At 45.0% G+C, this 22,475-nt stretch overlaps 1 protein-coding gene across 3 annotated transcripts in view; it reads left to right on the top strand.

The window, feature by feature from the left end:
* UBASH3B (ubiquitin associated and SH3 domain containing B) overlaps nucleotides 1-22,475 on the top strand; it is a 175,465-nt gene that overhangs the window by 123,146 nt on the left and 29,844 nt on the right. For 2 of the 3 annotated variants that reach the window (XM_049857665.1, XM_049857666.1), the window contains exons 2-5: nucleotides 7,885-7,938; nucleotides 8,687-8,873; nucleotides 13,576-13,774; nucleotides 17,803-17,972. In XM_049857665.1, the coding sequence (XP_049713622.1) occupies nucleotides 7,885-7,938; nucleotides 8,687-8,873; nucleotides 13,576-13,774; nucleotides 17,803-17,972 (610 nt within the window). Of the gene's footprint in view, nucleotides 1-7,884; nucleotides 7,943-8,686; nucleotides 8,874-13,575; nucleotides 13,775-17,802; nucleotides 17,973-22,475 lie in introns of all 3 variants that reach the window. The other variant, XM_049857667.1, reaches the window with a different exon arrangement.

Consider the following 22,475-nt stretch of genomic DNA (forward strand, 5'->3'; position numbering starts at 1 on the left):
CTAACCAATAAAAAATAAGAATTGGGTTCTGTCTAAAAAAAAAAAAAAAGTTTGCCCAATCTCCAATCTAATGCAGAATGTTAAACTTATTTGGAAGGAAGAGAATGAGATATCTAATTAATTAGGTCACCTTTTAATTGAATTCAAAGTGTTAGATGTGGAAATTTTAACAGCTGGTATCCTAGAGGTTGAGAACATTTTAAAAAATCCTATAGTTAGCATTAAATGTTTCTAAAACCTGAGATTATTTTAGCTATATGAAAGATATCATTGAATTTTGGCTGCATAAGGAGTTTCATCCACTTGGAAGATTACATTCTTGACTCCATTCCTTCTTTTTTACTGTACAAATATGTCCTTGGTTACAGACAGCCAATGCACAGAGCAGATGGGGTGTCTGAGTCCATTATATGTCTACGAGCAATCTGAAGCAAGGACAGTACAACTTCTTATAGTTCAAAAGCTCAACAAATTTGGTTTCTATTTAATTGAGTCAAGGTCTTACTATTCTGAAGGAATATATTTTCATTTCCATTGGTGTACATATTGCCTAGTGTTTTTTTTACTACAAGTGTAAGATATTTTAGTTTTGTCAGGTGGCAATAAAGTAAGGGAAGAACTCCCCTCTGAAGGCATGTGGAAGATGAGTCACCCTAGAGAGCCTAGGAGTCAGGGCTAACCTAGCCACCCAAGCCAGGTGTGTCTTGGTTATTTATTAGCCTCAGTATTGAGTGAGTTGGGAGCTAAAGTCATTCCTTAGACAGGAATAGGAAGTCCATGGGTGGTCCATAAGAAAGGCCTGGCTTACAAACAGAAAGAAACAAGGAATCACAGTCAAACTAACAAAGAAAAGTCTAGGAACATGGTATCCAATGACAAGACTATGTGTATGTTAGTGATATTTGGTCTAGCTATTGGCCTGGAACAATAGTTGAACTTATCATTCATTATCACTCCCAGACCAAACTTGTTCTATTCTTACATTCTCACTCAGCAAGTGTCACCACCATCTACATAGATATCCTGAGCCATAATACCATTGGTCCCCAAGCCCCCTTCAGTCAATAACCCAAGCATCTATCCCAGATCCCCACTATCATTGCCTTAGTTTATCCTCTCAGTGTGCCCTTTCTGGTCTATTGTCAAGGCCTTCAGATGAGTTTAGGCCACTCACTGAGTTCCTATTTCCTGTCTAAGGACTGCCTTTAGCTTCCAGTTTAATTAATATTGAGATTAATAAATACCCAAGCCATCCCTAAATGTCTCCCTGCATATAGTTTTATCTCCCATAAATCCATCCCTCCCTTGCAAACCTGATCATGCCTCTCCAGCTTAAAATATTTCACCATTCCACACTGCATACGTGACTAAGTTCAAGCTCTTTAAAATGGAGTACAAGATTTTCATGAGCTGTCCTCTGCCCACCTTTTCGGCTTCATATTTACCCTTTTCCTGCTTGACAATTTTTGCTCTTGCATCACCAAACTCTTAATTTCTTAGCATGTACAGTGCTGTCTCTAGCCTCCATACCTTAGCTCACGCCATTCTCTTCTACTTCCCATCCCTTCTCGCCTTTCCTCTTTATCTAGCCAGCTCTTACTCAGCTTTTAAGACCCAGATCAAGCATCATTTCCTCTAAGACAGAAACCCCCAAACTTTCTCAGTTCACAGAACCCTTAGTGTTTAGCAGGTCTTACATGGCACCTTGTCTTAGTCACCTAGTGCTGCTAAAACAGAAATACCACAAGTGGATGGCTTTAACAAAGAGAAGTTTATTCCCTCACGGTCCAGTAGGCTAGAAGTCCAAATTCAGGGCACCGGCTCCAGGGGAAGGCTTTCTCTCTCTGTTGGCTCTGAAGGAAGATCCTTGTGATGCCTCAGTCTTCCCTTGGACTGGGAGCATCTCAGCACAGGAACCTCAGGTCCAAAGGACGTGCTTTGCTCTTGGTGCTGCTTTCATGGTGGTATGAAGTCCCCACGTCTCTCTGCTCACTCGTCTCTTTTATATCTCAAAAGAGATTGGCTTAAGATATTACCTAATCTTGTAGACCTCATCAATATAGCTGCCCCTAATCCATCTTATTACATCATAGTGATAGGATTTGTAACACAGAGGGAAATCACATCAGAAGATAAAATGGTAGACAATCATACAAGGGAATCATGACCTAGCCAAGTTGACAGATATTTTGGGGGGATACAATTCAATCCATGACACACTCGCAGGCCAAAAGAAATACCTAATAGTTCTGTTTAATAGTTGGATCCAAACAGCTTCATAAGCATTCATGCCCTAACAACTTAAGAACCATTTGAAAAAATAATACACATACATTGAAAGAGAAACGTTTTTATTTCATTCTTAAATAACCATAATTACTTACTGATGGGATGTGTGCACCTGCTGGGCACTGCACAAGTTCTCTGACCTTAGAATCAGAATGGAAACTGCCACTCTCATTGCCTGATTTCACATGGATTTTCATGGGGTACTTGCTTTTTATGGTAGCAATTCCGAAACCCCAGCTTCACAACGCTATGATGTCAAAACGAACGTAGCACAGCCTAGTGCTGAAACTGTGAACTGTCTTGAGCTGGTAGTTTATGTGATGTCTTATAAATGTTGAGTATTGCTGTGTGTATTTCTTTTAAACTTTTAAAATATCCTGTGACATGCATTCGAGTTCACCAGGGCATCCCATCCCAGGGTGCCTTGGTGCACAGTTTGAGAACCTAAGCTCTAGGCCCTTCCCTTTACCGAGTCAGAAACACCTGTTCTGCACTCTCTTAGCATATCGTGCTCATCTCTATCATGGCTTTAAAGTCTTGGCATTGTAAGAATCTGCCTGTGTGCCTATTTCTTTCTCCGAGGCTGTGAACCCCTTATGGGCAAGGGCCATTCTTTCCTCCTGTTTGTATTCCCAGTGGTAATACAGTACCTGGCATGCAGTAGGTCCTTAGTGAAAAGGAACTAAACTGAACAGGACCATCAGAGACCACAGTGGAACCCCAGAGAACCAGGGTGGCTGCGGAGGGAGTCAACCTGGATGACAGTTACATACACAGGAAATTCCATTCAGGCACAAACCCCGTGGTTCTGTGAGGAAATGAGAATCCTGCTGGACCTGGAAATAAGACCAGCCTGAATCTACTCAGTCAGGCCTGAATAGAGTCAAGGCAAACAACCAGCCAAACCTTCGATCAGACTCCGTAAACTCCTACTTGATTTTGTTTTTGGTTTTCGTTTGATTTCCTGGTAAGAGTTCCTTAGGAGGAAGAGGGGAAAAAGAGAATAGAAGGAAGAAAGGAAAGAAGGGAGGGAGCAGAGAGAGAAAGGGAGAGAGGTAGGACAGGAAGGAAGGGCGGTTGGGAAGGAGGGAGAAAGGAAAGGAGGGAGGGAAGCAATAAGGGAGGGAGGGAGAAATGCTGCTTTGTCTCAGCCCAAACTAAGAGGAAAGAGATTTCTCCTTTCCAAACCTTTTCAAAGGTTTGAGGGTGTTTCTGTGGCCCTGGTGGTTGGATGGAGTTGTGGTCCTGGATCCGGGCCAGCCCCTGAGCCTAATAATCGATGTTGCTGAGGACAGACAGTGGGAAGAATCCCAGCTGGGAGCAAACCAAGACCATCAGTGGGTGCTGGTTCCTCCCCCTTGGCTAATTCCCTCACAGCTGCTTGCATGATTGTTTGATTAGCCATTGTTTTTATCTTATTTGTGCTGTTCTTCCCCCTTTATTAGCAGGCGTGAGAGCTTGCATCATTTGTTTTTCATATTCTGCCAAGGATGAACCCTAGACAGGATTGGGAAGGTTAGGACCTGAATCAGAAGCCAAATTTGTTTGCACATGACAAAACATCTACAGTTCACAGGTCCTACCAATTCTAACCAAGACAGACAAAAACTAAGTCTGTTGCCATCGAGTCGATTCTGACTCATAGCCACCCTATAGGACAGGGCAGAACTACCCCAAAGGGTTTCCAAGAAGCAGCTAATGGATTCGAACTGCCAACCTTTTGGTTAGCAGTCAAGCTCTTAACCACTACACCACCAAGGCTCCCTAACTAAGAGAGTTCAATTTAAATAACTAATTGCTATAATTAGTTGCTCTAATCCAATGTTGTGGTATAGTGGTTAAGAGCTATGGCTGCTAACCAAACGGTCGGCAGTTTGAATACACCAGGTGCTCCTTGGAAACTCTATGGGACAGTTCCCTTCTGTCCTATAGGTTCGCTATGAGTCGGAATCGACTCTGCAGCAACGGGTTTGGTTTGGTTATTTTTAATAATCTGATGGCTGGGCTACTGGCCTTTCAGTTGAAGAGGATCCGCCTCCTTTATCTGCTCAAGGTCCCAAGCAGCCTGTAAAGTCAAATCTCTGCCAGCTTCTGAGTCACTGAGGGTAGCCGATGTTCAGGCCTAGTCTGCTGTTTGAGGTCCACCCCACACACTCCCACTGCCCTTGGCAATGGCCCCGCCGGATGGACCAGGGAGGTGGGTGCTCTACAGCAAGTCTTTCCTCAGCAGGGCGGAGAGGGGGAGACTTGTTCTACTGCTGCCCATGTTCAGTCTGTTCTGTGGGCAGAGTTGTAGGAACAAACCCAACCAAAATCCTCACCAGCCTGGCAGCGGGTGAAGGGGCAGCAGGGCTCTGCTGAGGCTCCTGACCCTGGGGAAGAGATGATTTGACCCCTCCTGGGACCCCCTGCCTAGAGACACACAGGCCCATTTCACGTAGGTAAGACTAGTCTTATTTTGAACAAATTAAGAGGAAACTACAACCAATTTCTAGAAACTTAAAAAAAAAAAAACTTTTAAAGTTCATTACTTTCAGGAAGTTCTGTGGCAGCTAGCTGCAGCTCTCTGGGCTGTTGTTGGGTGCTGCTAAATTGACTCTGAATGAGAGAGACCTCATGTGACAGAGTAGAACTGCCCCGTAGGGCTTTCTTGGCCGTGGACTTTGCAGAAGCAGATCCATTGAGTGACCAGGGCTCCTTCCTTGGGCTGTAGCCAAAGCTTATTGTATTTTGGTTGACCTTCACTTATTGACGGTGCATCCGTTATGAGAGCCTTCCACAGAATGAGGACCTCTCAGGCTTGTCTTCTTCGTTTCCCTGAATATTTCATCATAGCCCTTATCACCCAAACTTTTAATTATCTTTCTCAGTTTTTTCTTTGAACCCTCTACAAAACTCATCTTTTGCGTTAGAGAGAATATAACTTAATTGGATTTTTCGTTATCAGAGGATACTCCTAGGGCATTAAGAGAAATAAACGTCAATAGTTATGGTTTTCATTGGGAGAAAAGGGTAGAAAAAAGAAATTGGATCCTTTATATAAATAGCCCATCATCTGTACTACAAATGAGTTTTCCTTTTCCCCATTGTTTTTGAAACAGTGAGTCCCTCTTTGGTGAATTTAGTCTCTCAGAGATACTAACCTCTAAAAAGACCATCCTTTGTGGGCACAAGACTTTTGGATCTGGAAAGAGCAAGACATGTCGCTTCTGATTATCTTGCCAGCTGAAAGGGAAACAGATAGGGCTGGAAACTTGGCAGCAGTGAATTACCTTGTTGAGGTGTGGGGATGTGTCTCTGGGCATCTGGTCTTTGTTAGACTACTCCATCAGCTTTTATTCCAAGGGGATAATAGGAGTCTGTCTTGCCTCTCCATAACTTCTTGTTAGTATAAGTAGGCTTGTCTTTGACAAAGCTGTTCTTAAACCAAACCAAAAAACCAAACTCATTGCTGTCAAGTCAATTCCGACTCATAGCGGCCCTATAGGACAGCATAGAACTGACCCATAGGGTTTCCCGGGAGCAGCTGGTAGATTGGAACTGCTGACCTTTTAGTTAGGAGCCAAGCTCTTAACCACTGGGCCACCAGGGCTCCCTGTTCTTCCTAGGGATGCAGATTTTTTTAGCCTGATCATTTGGTATTTGTGCTTCCATTTCCATGGTAGCCTCTGGGTGGTGCAAATGGTTAAGTGCTCAGCCACTAACCAAAAGGTGAGTGGTTTGAATCCACCCCGAGGTGGCTCAGAAGAAAGGGCTGGCAGTCTACTTCTGAAAGATCACAGCCATTGAAAACCCTATGGAGCACAGTTCTACTCTGACACACATGGGGCTGCCATGAGTTGGAATCGACTCAACGGCAACAGGTTTGGTTTATTTGTTTTTTCCCCAGGGGCCAAAAGGAAGATATTTGACTTATTTTTCACCTGTAGAGGAGAGCCGACAGAGCCTGGCCTTGGAGCTGGACCAGGAAATCTGGGCTTTACTCAGCCATCATCTGAACCAGGCTGCTGTGAGTGAGTTACTTCACTTCTTTCCAGCCAAGGTTTCTCCAGCGTAAAATGAAGATGTCAAATCATAGATGACCTCTGCGGTCCCTTTGAACCTGACACTCTGTGAATTCCCACAGCATCATTTGGCCTAATTGCTCCATAGAAGGGGTGGGAAAAGGAAGAAGGAGTTGGGTTCAACAGCTAATCGGAAAATGGTTCTTGGAGAGAGTGTAAAATTAACTATAATTCCCTCCCATCTTTTCTTCCTCCCAAGGAATCAGTGCAGGACAAAGAGGGTGATCATTTTATTGATCACCCTGCAATGTGTCAGGCACTGTCCAAACTCCTGACAGATTACCTTATTTAATTTTATACCTCACTATAAAGTGGATGTACTGTGTGTCTTTTACCACCAAAACCCACCTCACGTGCCTCAACCCACATGACTCCACATTCCTCAGGTCTCACTTGAAATGCCACTTTCTAGGTGAGGGTTTCTCTGGCCTCTCGGACTAGGTTGGATCTCCCTGTCCTATGTGCTGCGGGTTCCTTGTGTTTTCCCTTCCTTGGACTTAATGAATGTAATTTAAAAAGTATTTGTTTAATTAATTTTTTCATGCCTACTAGGCATAAAACACCGTGAGGGCAGGGAACATGTAAGTGTGGTTCATTATTGTATTCCTAGAACCTAGCACAGTGCTGGCAAAATAGTAGAGATACAAGTATTTATTGAATAAACATATGGATGGATGGACAGACGGACAGGTGGACGGGTGGACAGATGGATGGATGGATGGCAAAGCTGGGATATGAATGTGGGACTGTTTAGCTCTGGGAGACCTGTCTACAGTTTCAGGTGACTCTGTGTGTGTACGCTTATGCATAAGGGCCTACTGCACTAAGAACAACCTGGTGGTTACTGACCCACCATTAACAGGGCTTTGAGTTGTTTCTCTAGTCCTGGGAGTCATAGCCGCTCAGCTCCAGGCATGCTCTTTTACCCAGTGCCGCTTGTCCCCATAGATCTCTGTAAAATAGTTGGGGATTAGGGCTCCAGCCAGGGGGTGTTGGTGGTGGAGTTCAGGGAACCAGGGGTGGGGTGGGGGTGGGGTGCACTGAACTGAATTGAAGGAAACCGGGACGTCATTATCGCATTTAGCTCCGTGTGTCTTAGTATCATCAGCACCACTTTCTAACCTAGTCTGCTGAGGGGCTGCCAACAAGAATGTGCTCTGTAGGGGATCTGGGTCAGTAAGAGTGAGTGAGTGAAAAGGAAGGAGGGAAAATCAAGACATGACAACCTTTAGGGAGGCAAAAATAAAACTGTAATGTGGAAACTGCTGAAAATAGACTACATAGGCTGTCAGTCTGCATGCAAATTCAATGCTAATTGCATGTAAATTAATTACACACCCGACTTCCATCTGCCTTGATCTGACCCTTGTGGGGAAATCCTGTGGGAGGTGGCTCCCCCACACCCAAGGAGTGAGTGGGGCACAGGCAGTCGCTGATGTCACTTCCCTCAAGCTCAGCCCTTGCCACTGCAGTGAGAAGAGCTGATAAAAGGCTAAAAATACTAACAATAGAAATTTGATTTCTTTTCCAGACAAAAAGCCTTGGCTTCCACAGGAGGAAGAAGTGTTCAGGCAGCATGTGACTGGTTGGTATGAAATAAATAAATTGAGAAAATAGCATATAATTAACTCTTGAGTGCATGTGGATGAGCTGGGGTGTACAGTATTTCTCTAATGGACCCTTCCAGGGGACAGATGAGCCAAAAAAACTATGTGACAAACCCATTTATCAAGTCAATTGCCCGCCCCCCTCAGCCCTGGCCCCTGGGTGTCTTTCTCCTTGAAGCTATTTGAAAGAATCCAGAGTATTTCAAAGACAGAGTCCCTATAATGATATCTGCCCTCCTCCAGTCACTTAAAGATACAATTTAGGTGTGGGGATGCTGGGCAAAGCAATTTAGAAAAATTTCCTACTTACCTTCTAGGATATCATGACCTAGGGCAGACCCCCTTCAGAAACTTCCCTTCTCTTTGGAGGCACATGGGTTTAATCGTAGACTGAACTGAAGAGATGAGACCAGGTTGGAATTGTACTAGCGGGTTGGGAAAGGACTTGAATTTTGTCTGAGAATGCCTCCTAGAGAGGTGGCGTTAGGGTTTGGGGATTTTGTGGGATGAGGATGCAGTATAGCGGGCAGGACAAGAGAGGTCGATGCACTGGGGAGTTGATTATGAGGTGTGAGCTTCCAGGGGTCAGTTTTTAAGGCACAAATGAAAACCCTTCTTGCCGTGCCCAGGGTGTGAAGCATATGGAGGGTGGATCTGTCTCTTTCAGTTCTTTCTTCCTTCCCGTTTTTCTCAAGTGTTGCCTCCTTGACTCCCTGTTGTTTGCAGGTTGTTCTCCCACGTCGGTGACCCCTTCCTGGATGACCCTCTGCCCCGGGAATACGTCCTATACCTCCGCCCCACTGGCCCCTTAGCACAAACGCTTTCTGACTTTTGGCAGCAGTCGAAGCAGATCTGCGGGAAGAACAAGGCGCACAACATCTTCCCCCACATCACCCTCTGCCAGTTCTTCATGGTGAGCTGCAGCCCCCCGGGCCCAGGGGAGCCTGGCTCCCAGGGCCCCAGCCAGCCCCTTGAGACCTGAACTTCAAGTCATGAGCCTTGCAGAAAGATGGCAGGAATAGTCACAGTCTCCTAGGGCTGGGAGGCCCTGGGTGGTGCAGACGGTTGACACACATGGCTGCTAACGGAAAGGTTAGAGGTTCAAGTCCACCCAGTGGCACCTTGAAAGAAAGGCCTGGTGATTGGCTTCTGAAAAATCAGCCATTGAAAACCCTGTGGACCACAGTTCCAGTCTGACACACATGGGGTCACCATGAATCAGGGTCCACTCTATGACAACTGGTCCTACAGCTGGACAGAACTTTAAAGGATCATTGAGGTCCACAGCAAGGTTCTCCCCCCAGATCCTCTTTCCTACTACCTGCTGACGCCCCAGGAGCATAGCCACCCAGGTTTGATGTAGCATTCATGATGACAACATGTTCCTCAGGACCCCAGGATAAGACTGACCACTGTGAGCGGGTTCACTGATCTAGTGCCACCCTTGTCCATTGTTACCCTTTCTGTTCTTATGATAAGGAAAGAGTGAAGACAGCTGGGAACAAGGAATGTAGTCTATAGACAGTGAAAGTTATTGCATTTTGTGGTCCACACATTTTTTTCCCCCTAGATCTTTCTAAACCGGGTGCCATTCAGTTGACTTCTACTCACAGCAACCCCGTATAGACCCTATGTACGGAGTAGAACTGTGCTCCATAGGGTTTTCAGTGGCTGATTTTTTGAAAGTAGATCTCCAGGCCTTTCTTCCAAGGTGCCTCTGGGTGGCCTTGAACCTCCAACCTTTCAGTTAGCAGCTGAGCCCATTAACCATTTGTACCACTCAGGGACTCCTCAATCTTTCTAGAAAGCAAAGATACTTTATACCTGCCACTTCCTAGGTGAGGTCTTCTCTGGCCCCTCAGACCAGGCTTGGTCTCCCTGTCCTCTCTGCTTGTGGCTCACTGTGTTTCCCTTCCTTGGACTTAGCATGAACGTAATCCTAGCTGTCAGAAAGTTCATTTGATGACTAAATCAAATCCGCCTCGCTGTAACATACCTGCATCTCACCTACGTTAAATCTCTTTAGAGACAGAGAAGAGTAGATGTAGCCCAGTATATTCAAGTGAGACAGAATGGTAGTATTTTAAGACACTTTAATATACTGGTTTGTTTTTCCCAGAATCTCTGTCTCTCTCTTTCTTTTTTGGGGAGTTAGGGGGGTGGGGTGGGGTGGGTAGGTAAAAATATGTTCCTGAACACCTTCTCTTTTTTTTTTTATTGTTCTTTAAGTGAAAGTTTACAAATCAAGTCAGTCTCACACACAAAAACCCACATACTCTTTGCTACACACTCCCAATTACTCTCCCACTAATAAGACAATCTGCTCTCTCCCTCTACTCTCTTTTCATGTCCTTTTCGCCAGCTTCTAACCCCTTCCACCCTCTCATCTCCCCTCCAGGCAGGAGATGCCAACATAGTCTCAAGTGTCCACCTGAACCAAGAAGCTAACTCCTCACCAGCATCCCTCTCCAACCCATTGTCCAGTCCAATCCATGTCTGAAGAGTTGGCTTCGGGAATGGTTCCTGTCCTGGGCCAACAGAAGGTCTGGGGGCCATGACCACCGGGGTCCTTCTAGTCTCAGTCAGACCATTAAGTCTGGTCTTATGAGAATTTGGGGTCTGCATCCCACTGCTCTCCTGCTCCCTCAGGGGTTCTCTGTTGTATTCCCTGTCAGGGCAGTCATTGGTTGTAGCCGGGCACCATCTAGTTCTTCTGGTCTCAGGCTGATGTAGTCTCTGGTTCATGTGGCCCTTTCTGTCTCCTGGGCTCGTAATCGCCTTGTGTCCTTGGTGTTCTTCATTCTCCTTTGATCCAGGTGGGTTGAGACCAATTGATGCATCTTAGGTGGCTGCTTGCTAGCATTTAAGACCCCAGACGCCACTCTTCAAAGTGGGATGCAGAATGTTTTCTTAATAGATTTTATTATGCCAATTGACTTACATGTCCCCTGAAACCATGGACCCCAGACCCGTGCCCCTGCTATGCTGACCTTTGAAGCGTTCAGTTTATTCAGGGAACTTCTTTGCTTTTGGTTTAGTCCAATTGTGCTGACCTCCCCTGTATTGTGTGGTGTCTTTCCCTTCGCCTAAAGTAGTTCTTATCTACTACCTAATTAGTGAATGCCCCCTCCCACCCTCTCTCCCCCTCCCCCTCCCCCCTCTCATAACCACAAAAGAATGTTTTCTTCTCAGTTTAAACTATTTCTCAAGTTCTTACAATAGTGGTCTTATACAATATTTGCCCTTTTTCAATTGACTAATTTCACTCAGCATAATGCCTTCCAGGTTCCTCCATGTTATGAAATGTTTCACAGATTCCTCACTGTTCTTTATCAATGCGTAGTATTCCATTGTGTGAATATACCATAATTTATATATCCATTCATCCGTTGATGGGCACCTTGGTTGCTTCCATCTTTTTGCTATTGTAAACAGTGCTGCAATAAGCATGGGTGTGCATATACCTGTTCGTGTAAAGGCTCTTATTTCTCTAGGATATATTCCAAGGAGTGGGATTGCTGGATCATATGGTAGTTCTATTTCTAGCTTAAAAAAAAAAAAATTTCTAGCTTTTTAAGGAAGCGCCAAATCGATTTCCAAAGGGGTTGTACCATTTGACGTTCCCACCAGCAGTGTAGAAGTGTTCCAATCTCTCCACAGCCTCTCCAACATTTATTATTTTGTGTTTTTTGGATTAATGCCAGCCTTGTTGGAGTGAGATGAAATCTCATTGTAGTTTTGATCTGCATTTCTCTAATGGCTAATGATCGTGAACATTTCCTCTTAATAGCTGTTAGCTACCCGAATGTCTTCTTTAGTGAAGTGTCTATTCATATCTTTTGCCCATTTTTTAATTGGGTTATTTGTCTTTTAGCAGTTGAGTTTTTGCAGTATCATGGAGATTTTAGAGATCAGGCGCTGATCAGAAATGTCATAGCTAAAAACTTTTTTCCAGTCTGCAGGTAGTCTTTTTACTCTTTTGGTGAAGTCTTTGGATGAGCATAGGTGTTTGATTTTTAGGAGCTCCCAGTTATCTAGTTTTTCTTCTACATTCTTTAGAATGTTTTGTATACTGTTTATGCCATGTATTAGGGCTCCTAACATTGTCCCTATTTTTTCTTCCATGATCTTTATCGTTTTAGATCTTTGATCCATTTTGAGTTAGTTTTTGTGCATGAAGTGAGGTATGGGTCTTGTTTGATTTTTTTGCAGATGGATATCCAGTTATGCCAGCACCATTTGTTAAAAAGATGGTCTTTTCCCCATTTAACTGTTTTGGAGCCTTTGTCAAATATCAACTGCTCATATGTGGATGGATTTATGTCTGGATTCTCAATTCTTTTCTACTGGTCCATGTATCTGTTGTTGTACCAGTACCAGGCTGTTTTGACTACTGTGGCAGTATAATAGGTTCTAAAATCAGGTAAAGTAAGAGACCTCCCACTTTGTTTTTCTTTTTCAGTAATGCCTTATTTATCCGGGGCCTCTTTCCCTTCCATATGAAGTTGGTGATTTGTTTCTCCATCTCATTAAAGAATGTCGTTGGGATTTGGATCGGAATTGCATTAAATGTATAGATCCCTTTTGGTAAAATAGACATTTTTATAATGTTAAGTCTTCCTATCCACGAGCAAGGTATGTTCTTCCACTTATGTAAGTCTCTTTTGGTTTCTTGCAGAAGTGTACTGTAATTTTCTTTGTATAAGTCTTTTACATCTCTGGTAAGATTTATTCCTAAGTATTTTATCTTCTTGGGGGCTACTGTAAATGGCATTGATTTGGTGATTTCCTCTTTGATGCTCTTTTTATTGGTGTAGAGGAATCCAACTGATTTTTGTATGTTTATCTTGTACCCCGATACTCTGCTGAACTCTTCTATTAGTTTCAGTAGTTTTCTGGAGGATTCCTTAGGGTTTTCTGTGTATAAGATCATGTCATCTGCAAATAGAGATACTCTTACTTCTTCCTTGCCAATCTGGATGCCCTTTATTTCTTTATCTAGCCTAATTGCTCTGTGAACACCTTCTCTTTTGTCGTTCACTCTGAAAATTAAAGTGATTGTCATTTCCTCTTAGTCATCCCAGGATCTTTCTCTAACACATTCCGAGTTTTAGAGACACTCATTCTTTCTTCCAGTACTCTGCAGAGGGTAGGAGGAGGATGTCACAAGCTCATTCTTCCCGACTATAATGAGGGTGGAAGTAGAGTCAACTTTTGATCATCTAAAAAGAATAGAGGAGGCATAGATGATGCAAAACAGTCGAAAGCACGCAGATTGCTTTTGGAATGCTGTCACTCTCTCCTGTCACGTGCCTCCATCCTTCCCTTCTGCTCGACCATTCCTAGTGTCTTCTGGCTGGGCTCAAAGGGGCCACATCAGAGCGGGGGGAGGGGGATGAGGTCGTCCATCCCCCCAGCTTCATTCACCAGTTGGATAACCCCGTTGTGGATGATGGGAGTGTGCGGTTCCTCCCCCTTCTCTCAGACAGGAGTGGTGATTAAGTAATTGCATCATCTGCCTCAAATCCCTGGGGAGAGGATGTCGCCTGTTCAGTGGCAGCAGGCATCCAGCTCCCCCACTTTCTGAACAAAGCCTGTTTGTTTGTCCCTGCCAGTGTGAGGACAGCAAGGTGGAGGCCCTGGGGGAAGCCCTGCAGACCACCGTCAGTCGTTGGAAGTGTAAATTCTCAGCCCCACTGCCCCTGGAGCTCTATACCTCCTCCAACTTCATCGGCCTCTTCGTGAAAGAAGACAGCGCTGAGGTCCTCAAGAAGTTTGCTGCGGACTTTGCTGCAGAGGCTGCATCCAAAACCGGTGAGCAAACACAGCTGCTAGGCCATCCCTTGGCCCCATGAATCAGTCAAAGAGCTTGGAGGGAAAGGGATGGGAAATTTTTGCCAAGGGATATAGGGTCCTGCAGGAACGGCAGAGCATGACGAAGCTCACCCACTCCCTGCAGCACCCCATCTTCTTTGTTCTCTTTTAAAAACTGTTGTTCTGCTAACCTCCTGGAAGGAACATTCGGTGCTTCCTCCTTAGCAGCCAAGTTGCAGGTACACGAATGAGCCCCACGTCTGAACTCTAAATGTATCCCTTTGTAGCACCACCATCTCCTCTCAGCTCAGAATGAAGGAACCTTCCTTTCTTTCTCCCACACTCCTTCCCAGGCAGGTGTTGATCTGGGTCTTACAGTTCACTCGGTGAGGACCAAGGGCTTTGCTCAAGGTGTAGCACAGAACAGGGAGTAGAGTGGAACTACTTAGTATTAAATAATAATAAAACCCAGAGCCAATCCCCTTAAACTTGCTGAAACCCATTAGGACCCTAAGCCTCAAAAGTCTGTCCAAAAAATGTAGCTCCTCAAGATGAGTTCTGCTCATGGTAGCTCTTGGTTCTAGCCAACAGATGCAGTTGGCCTAAAGAGATGCTCATTATGTGTGTTGACTGGGAGGTAGGAGACATGGGAAAGGGACAAAAGGAAGAAGTTTACAAAGCTGACCTGTCAGACAGAGGTGCAGACAAGCTTACTTAGCCTTCCCTGCAGGGACAGACATATTGAATGGGTCAGAGCCTACGCTGGCTCCCTCAAGAATGAAATCACAGTCAGCAGGTATTTACTGGACACCTACTATGTGTTTATTCTTGAGGAATGCCACAGAATATAAGAAGTGGTTTCTCTTGGCAGACAAGGCACAGTCCAGCTGGGAAGCCCGATTCAGGCTCTGTGTTATAAGTGTAATAACTGCACTCTGAGAAGAGAGAGGCCATCCAGGGTGGAGAGGCTCCATCTTCGTAGAAGTAGTGAAACTCACATTGGGAAGACGTTGACAAGGAAAATGGAGGAAGGGCTCTTTAGGTGGGAGGGCATTGTGAGCCCAGGAGGGAATGGGCAGGGTGTGTGCCGAGGATAGAGCGAGGACTGCCATGAGAGAAGAGGACCACAGAATCCAAGTATTGAACATAAAACTGGAAGAGACCCAGAGCTTGTCAACCCCCAAATCGGATCAAGGGCCAGAGAGGGGAAAAGACCTGAGGAAAGCCACTCAGTTTGCCCCTTAGTCTCGCAGCTTTTCACCTATACCTCACCTGCCATTTTGCCTTTCTTGCTGTTTTCATCACTAATGCTTCTTTACCAGAAAATCCCCAAATAGGGCTCAGGACCCTAGGAAGGGTCCAGTCAGGGCCCACTACCGCTGAGCAGGATCACAGGGAGGTCTCCACTCTCGGAAGGAACACCAGGCCCTGAAGACACCTTCTGCACTTTGGAAATGGGGTCTCCTCAGGCTCCATTCCAGCCACCTTGTCTTCCCCAGGACTAGTCCCTAGTCACTGACTTGGGCAGAGCCCAACATTTCACAGGAGCTTAATATTTCAGAGAAAGAGCACGATGGAGAGGCAAATGATCTCCTGTCCCTATCCATCTACCTCAGGTTGCACCTCAGAGAAATGGCTTCTTTTCATCCCACAGTAGCTATTGCCAGAACCCATTAAAAATCCCTGCAAGAACCAGGATTAATGTTGCAGCCACAAAACCCAAATTCCTTACAAATGAGTAAAGTGGTCTCAGGCAGGATCACGGCCAATTCTTAAAGTGCGTGTTGCTTTCCGAATAGGAAAGGGGAAGAGCCAGTTCCTCTACAAGAATCTAAGATCCCTCTCTGAGAACTTAATCAACTGCCTTTCTCTGCCCTTGTGTGGCCCCCTGGTGGTGATTTGGAGAACTGGATGGCTCTGCCTAGGGAAGCTGGCCCAGCCCAGAAAACCTTATCTGTAGTGAGTCGGAATCGACTGGACGGCACTGGGTATAAGCAGTTCCTTAGAACCTAAATCTAGAAAGAGGCGATCATGCCTTTGCCCTAGAACTTACGCCTTGGTATACTTGGCTTTTTGGCAGACTTGATTCCTTCAGCAAGTAGATTTAGTGCCGTCTTCTTTCTATGGGGTTTAGGGAGACTCGTTCATGTGTATTCGTTCATTCAACAAATAATACAGCCTATAACATGCTGAGCACTGCGGGTACAGCGTGAACAAGAGACAAAACCCTTGCCTCATGGGGCTTACATCAAAGAAATGCAACATACCATACGGGAATATTAGTAGTTTAGTGGTAGAATTTTTGTCTTTCATATGAGAGACCCAGGTTCGATTCCCAATCGCTGCACCTCATATGCACGCATCACCCATCTGTTAGGGGAGGTTTGCAGGTTGCTGTGATGCTGAACGGGCTTCAGTGGAGCTTCTAGACTAAGACGAGGAAGAAAGGTTTGGTGATCTACTTCTGAAAATCAGCCAACAAGAAGCCTGTGGATCACCACAGAACATGCCCCAGTGCACAACAGATCATGGGGATGGCACAGGACCAGTCAGCATTTCCTCCCATTGCGCATGGGGTTGGCATGAGTTGAGGCTGACTCCAGAGCAGCTAACAACCACAACATAACCGAAAAAGTACTTAAAACCGAAAGACCCAAGTTCTAGCTCTTTTCCAGCCACTGTGACTTGGGCAAGCCTCTTATTTCTCTGATTCCCTAGAGCCCCTCTCGTATCTTCTTCAGTGTTCCAGCTTGGACAGTAGATGATTCTCCCCATTTATAGGATATAAAAGAGAATCGACGGCACTGGGTTTTTTGGGTAAAAGAGAAATAAAAGCCATTTTCTCCTATAAGTAGGCTTCTTTGTTTTGTTTGGGGTGGGTTAGAATAACAGTCTGCATAGTTTAAACCGGCGGTCCTCAACCAGCAGAGATTTTACCCACCCTCCCAGCACAAGTAAGGAGCCCTCGTGGCATGGTGGTTAAGCGCTCAGCTGCTAACCAAAAGGTCAGCGGTTTGAACCCACCAGCCACCCTGTGGGAGAAAGATGTGACAGTCTGCTTCCATAAGGTTTACAGCCTTGGAAACCCTATGGAACAGCTCTCCTCTGTCCTATAGGATCGCTATGAGTCTGAATAACTCGACGGCAACAGGTTTGGCTTGGTTTTGGTCCAGGCAATACCTGGCAATGACTGAAGACATTTTTGGTTGTCACAGCTCGGGGGTTGCTACTGGCATGTAGTGGGTAGAGGCCAAGAATGATGCTAAAAAGCCAGCAGTGCGCAGCACAGCCTCCCACAACAGAGTTAAAAAAAATAAAATAAAAATTCCTGGCAAGTCAATTCTGACTCATAACAGTCCTATAGGACAGAGTAGCACTGCCCCATAGGGGTTTCCACAAGGTTGTAATCTTTACGGAAGTGGACTGCCACATCTTTTTCCCACCAAACAGCTGGGACTTTCTGGCTCACAGCCAAGCACTTAACCACTGCACCACCAGGGTTCCTTACCCAACCCAAAATATCTATAGTGCTGATTTTGAAGTAGTGTTGGGAAACCCTGCTTTAAACTCTGAAAATATTTTATCATTTTCCCTCCCTTCATGAGACCCACTCAGAACCCAGGAGACTTGATTTCAAAAGAAAGTCTAACCTTGAGAGTCAGATAATTACAAAGCTCGCTCTGTATTTCTGCAGAGATCATTTCATCCCTGTGGGTCTCAGTTTCTTCATCTGTACGGTGGGGCCAATGAACATCAACTGGAGTTGTGAGGAGGAGCCAACCCAAGGGAAACCCTCTCAGGCCAAGTCTGTGACTCCTTATCACTCAAATAGTGATTGACTCGGGATCTGTTAACTCCATTATTCTACTACTTTGAAAGAGAGAAACAGCTTGCATCTGACCAAGGGACTCCCTTTGTTGTTTGGGAAGCAGAATTTGTCAAGGCACCTTTCTATGTTCTTCTGGAAATCTCCACCACTGCTGTGATTACCGCATTCTAATAACTGCCCTCTGCCTTCCTTTTTCCAGAAGTACGCGTGGAGCCTCATAAGAAGCAGCTGCACGTGACCCTGGCTTACCACTTCCAAGCTAGCCACTTGCCCACCCTAGAGAAACTAGCCCAGAACATCGACGTCAAACTCGGGTGCGACTGGGTGGCCACCATATTCTCTCGGGATATCCGATTTGCTAACCATGAGGTAATGTCTCAGCGTGGCCCCTGACTCCATTGGGGTGCAGATTAAACCCTCCCAGTCAGAACCAGGAACACTCACTGCTCGGTGCTGCAAGGAAAAGGTGTCAAATGGAAGCCAAGAAGTGAATACCAGGAGTCAGTTGACCAAAGGTTTTTTCCAGGCTCTGCCTGACCCACTGGGAGGCTGTGAGCTCACGTTCCTCCTCTCTGTCTCCTAAATGGCTCATCTGTAGAACGTTCCCATGGTTCTGTGTGTCCTACCTTGCTTAAGAGAAATATAGAAATGAAATGGGAAAATAGAAAACTATGTTGGAAGTTTTTAATTATATATGAATTCACAATGTGAATAGATATAAGACATCATTCTGACCTTCGGTGAGAAAAATGCATAAGTACCAACCTATCATCAACAAAATATTTGTTGAATATCTACTCCGTACAAGGTACCATGGAACTTACTCGGAACTTTAAAATGTGATTCTGTTCTCAAGGAGCTTTGAGTTCATCAGGGGAGAGAGGAGAGTTGCTGCGGAGTCAGTTCTAACTCATGGTGACCCTACGTGTGTCAGAGTAGACCTGTGCTCCGTAGGGTTTTCAATGGCTGATTTTTTGGAAGTAGATCTACAGGCCTTTTTTCCAAGGCACCTTTGGGTGGATTCAAACCACCGACCTTTCAGTTAGTGGCCAAGCACTTAACTGTTTGCCCCACCAGGTACTCTTGAGGATACACATGCATGGAAGGCAAACACTGACCAAACATAGTGAGAGTTTGTGTATATCACAGTGGGAGTAGGAGTGGAATGATGGAATCCCAGTGCAGATGCCAAATGTGGGATGATCCTAGCATTTTTTCTTTTAAGGAATCAATGCTGCTTTCCAGAACAAGCATGTTCCCTCTTTGAAGAGTAATGTCTTAGGCATCTAGTGCTGATGTAACAGAAATACCACAAGTGGATGGCTTTAACAAAGAGAAATTTATTCTCTCACAGTCTGGTAGGCTACAAGTCTAAATTCAGGGTATTAGCCCCAAGGGAAGGCTTTCTCTGTTGGCTCTGGAGGAGAGTCGGTGTCATCAGTCTTATCTTGGTCTAAGAGCTTCTCTGTGCAGGAACCTCAGATCCAAAGGACATTCTCCGCTCCTGAAACACTGCTTTCTGGGTGGTATGACGTTCACCTGTCTCTCTGCTCACTTCTCTCTTTGTATCTCAAAAAAGATTGGCTTAAGAGACTGTCTAATCTTACAGACTTCATCAGTATGACTGCCACTAATCCATCTCATTGTATCATAGTGATAGGATTTACAACACATAGGGAAATCACATCAAATGACAAAATAGTAAACAATCATACAATACCGGGAATCATGACCTAGCCAAGTTGACAGATATTTTGGGGAGACACAGTTCAATCCATGACAAGTAGCATTGCCCATTTTTTCCTGAAAGAGAAGCTGAGACACGAGGAGATAAAGTAGCTGGTCCAAAGCTAAGTGGCAAGTCAGGACCAGAGCTGAAGACCGAGTCCAGGTATTTCAATCAAAGAAGGCAGGCCCCCATCTAAAAAAGACCACAACACAACCCAGAGTCTAATGAAAAAAAATTTGTCTTCCAAGGAGACTACATTTATTAAATAAAATTTATATTTCTGTCCCAATTTTTCAACAACGAAAGTATTGATATTTTTGTTCATGGAACCTTTTAAAATCTCCTATAGAATTGTTTTGAGCATGAAACAGTTAGAAGCTCAGGGTGGTAGGGTGACTGGTCTAAACCAGGCCAGCTCATCATAGTTTTGGAAGTGTTGGGAGAGCTGGCCATGAATTTAAGGTTCAGGGCTGGGCATGGGGCCTGGAAGTGTCAGGACCTGCAGCTTAGTCTGAGTCTGTTGGTGGGAGTACTCTGTCCTCCTTTTGACTTATTTGATGTATAAGTTTCTGCAAAAACACCATACCCAGATCGGGCTGCCCTTACTCAAGAATTCTGACATCCCCTGAATTTGCTTAGGACAAACCCTAAAGATAACAAAAAAAAGGAAAAAATGTGACTGATTGGAAAGGTTTTACTCTTTCTGAAGGGAAAGGAAAAAAAAAAAAAAAGTCAAGGCTTGCATGCAGATGGACTCTGAAAAGTCACCTTCCTAAGAGAACAGAAGAAGGCAGTGGAATTTTACAAGGAATATCCTCTAATCAACACTGCCCTCCAGTTAACACAAAGGGTAATTGCTTTTTCTGCCTGACCCACATTCTGCTCAATTGGCACAGAGGGAAAGAGGTAGCAAACGCCCACACAAATTATCTTCTAAAAATAACTTGGCCTCTTTTATCTCTTATTTGTCAAAACTCATTTATTACTATTCCTTCTGATGAAGCTCTCCTCGGCCTCTTTGGAATAGACCTTTCTCCCTCTGAAGTCTTCTGGCGTTACCTGTGCCCTCCTGGCGTATGTAAATGTCTCCTGCCTTCCTGCTTCTTGCTCTGTCCCCAGGAGGCCGGCTTGACTGATTGTTTCAATGAGGCTATCCAGAGAAGGGAAGTGGTTTAGCCAAGGACACTCGGCCAGGCACCATGACCCTTAGGAGGACTCCTAGGTCTCATCCCTCTGCTGTTGAGACTGCTTACTTGATTTGGAGTTGCAAATGCCTGTTTGTACTTTCTAGTCCCTGTGCGGTGCAAATGGTTGATACACTCAGCTGCTAAGCAAAAGGTTGGTGGTTCAGGTCCACCCAGAGGGTCCCAGGAAGAAACGCCTGGTGATCCACTTCCAAAAAATCAGCCATTGAAAACCGTGTGAAGCAATTCTACTCTGATATACATGGGGTCACCATGAGTCGGAATGAATTCAACAGTAACTGGTACTGGGTTCAGGTAACAGGAGTCATGAGCTCTTCTCTGAAGTTACTTTGAGCTTCTTAAAGGAAAGGCACTAATGGGCAAAAAAAAACCTACTGCCATCGAGTTGATTCTGACTCATAGCGACCCTGTAGGACAGAGTAGAACTGCCCCACAGAGTTTCCAAGGAGTGCCCGGTAGATTCGAACTGCCAACTTCTGGTTAGCAGCCGTCGCACTTAACCACTGCGCCACCAGGGTTTCCACATGGGCCAGAGGCATTGCTAACCAAGACTGTGCTATGCTTGAGTACCTAAGGAACACGAGATTAGCCTTGCCTTCCAGTGACCAGGACTCAGTGCCCATCTCTACCCTATTCCAAAGAAAGGAATGTTTCTTTTGGCAGATCATCACCTAACCAGCTTTGAGATTTAAGAGATTTCTTACAAATAATTTTTTTTTTCTTTAAGGTGTTTTAACAAGCCAACAGAAAACTTTCTTGATTAGTTTGGAGAAGTGTTTAGTTTGGCAAGTGTGTGTATGGCCATGTGTATGTGACTGACGAACAGGGGAAAGAGTGGGCAGACAATCAGAGAGCCAGAAGACAGAACTAAAAGGTGCTGGAAGTAAGATTGGGGAAGGGAATGAGTGCCCTACACAAAAGGCAAATCAGAAATCCAGTGGGGCAAACAAATTCTGTGTGCTGTCACTTCCATCCTCTATGAAAAAAATCACATTTTACTGGCTCCTTTCATTAGAGACTTCCCGAAGGAAATTTCTCTTTTTAACATGTTCAGGTGTATCACCTGGTTATCAGTGAGCTGATTAGCTCATGGCCTACACAGCACAGGGCCCAGGGGTTGGGCTTGGCTAGAAGGAAGGGTTTGACCTGGGGAGATTGGGCGGCATGGTTCATTAGAAATTATTAAGCCCCTTCTGTGTACAAGGCTCTGCCCTAGAGTTTTTTTATATTGTTTCTTTCTGTTTTTTTTTTTTTTTTTTGGTAATCCAGGTAGTATTTTACAGATAAAAAAAACAGGAGACCAAGCAAAGTTAAAAATCTGAAGGTGGGAACCAGAATATTTAGCCTGCAGCTAATGGCTTTGGGACCTCAGGAAACACTGTTAAAGCTTTCTCTGTCAGAGTAGCTCCTGTTAAGTAGGGTAGAAATAATTTCCTTACCATTGAGGCCCCCTGCTATTCGCATTTAGAAATGGGTAAAATAAGTGGTCTGTACCTCTGCCTACAGTATTTTTATGAACAGGAAAGGAAGGGATAAATTGGAATAAAAGAGCATGGCCCGTGGGGGTGGCCCTGGGGCTTTTTCTGAGCCCAGAGAAGGAGCATGTGGTCTCCATCTGTTCTCTGATGAAAGCTATTTCCACAAGGATGCAGACACTGATGTTGATGAGGTCTTTGTGTATTAGACCTTGTGGTTTTGATAGGTTTAAAGAAAGCTCCTTGAAGGCAGGGGCCCTGTCTTGTGTAAGCAGCTGAGTGACCTCAAGAGACGAATGCTTCATCCCCAAACCCTTCCTACAGGAGTCTCTCCATCTGACCCCTCTGAAGCCTCACATGGAGGACTGACTTTCCCCGAGCTGAGTTTCAAGTGCCTCCCCCAACGGATAGAGCAGGAGAAGCTGGATAGAAATTCAGTTGTACGGGAGTTTCCTGGAGGACC

Source organism: Elephas maximus, chromosome 17 (genome assembly GCF_024166365.1).
Source record: "Elephas maximus indicus isolate mEleMax1 chromosome 17, mEleMax1 primary haplotype, whole genome shotgun sequence".
Lineage (NCBI taxonomy): Eukaryota > Metazoa > Chordata > Mammalia > Proboscidea > Elephantidae > Elephas > Elephas maximus.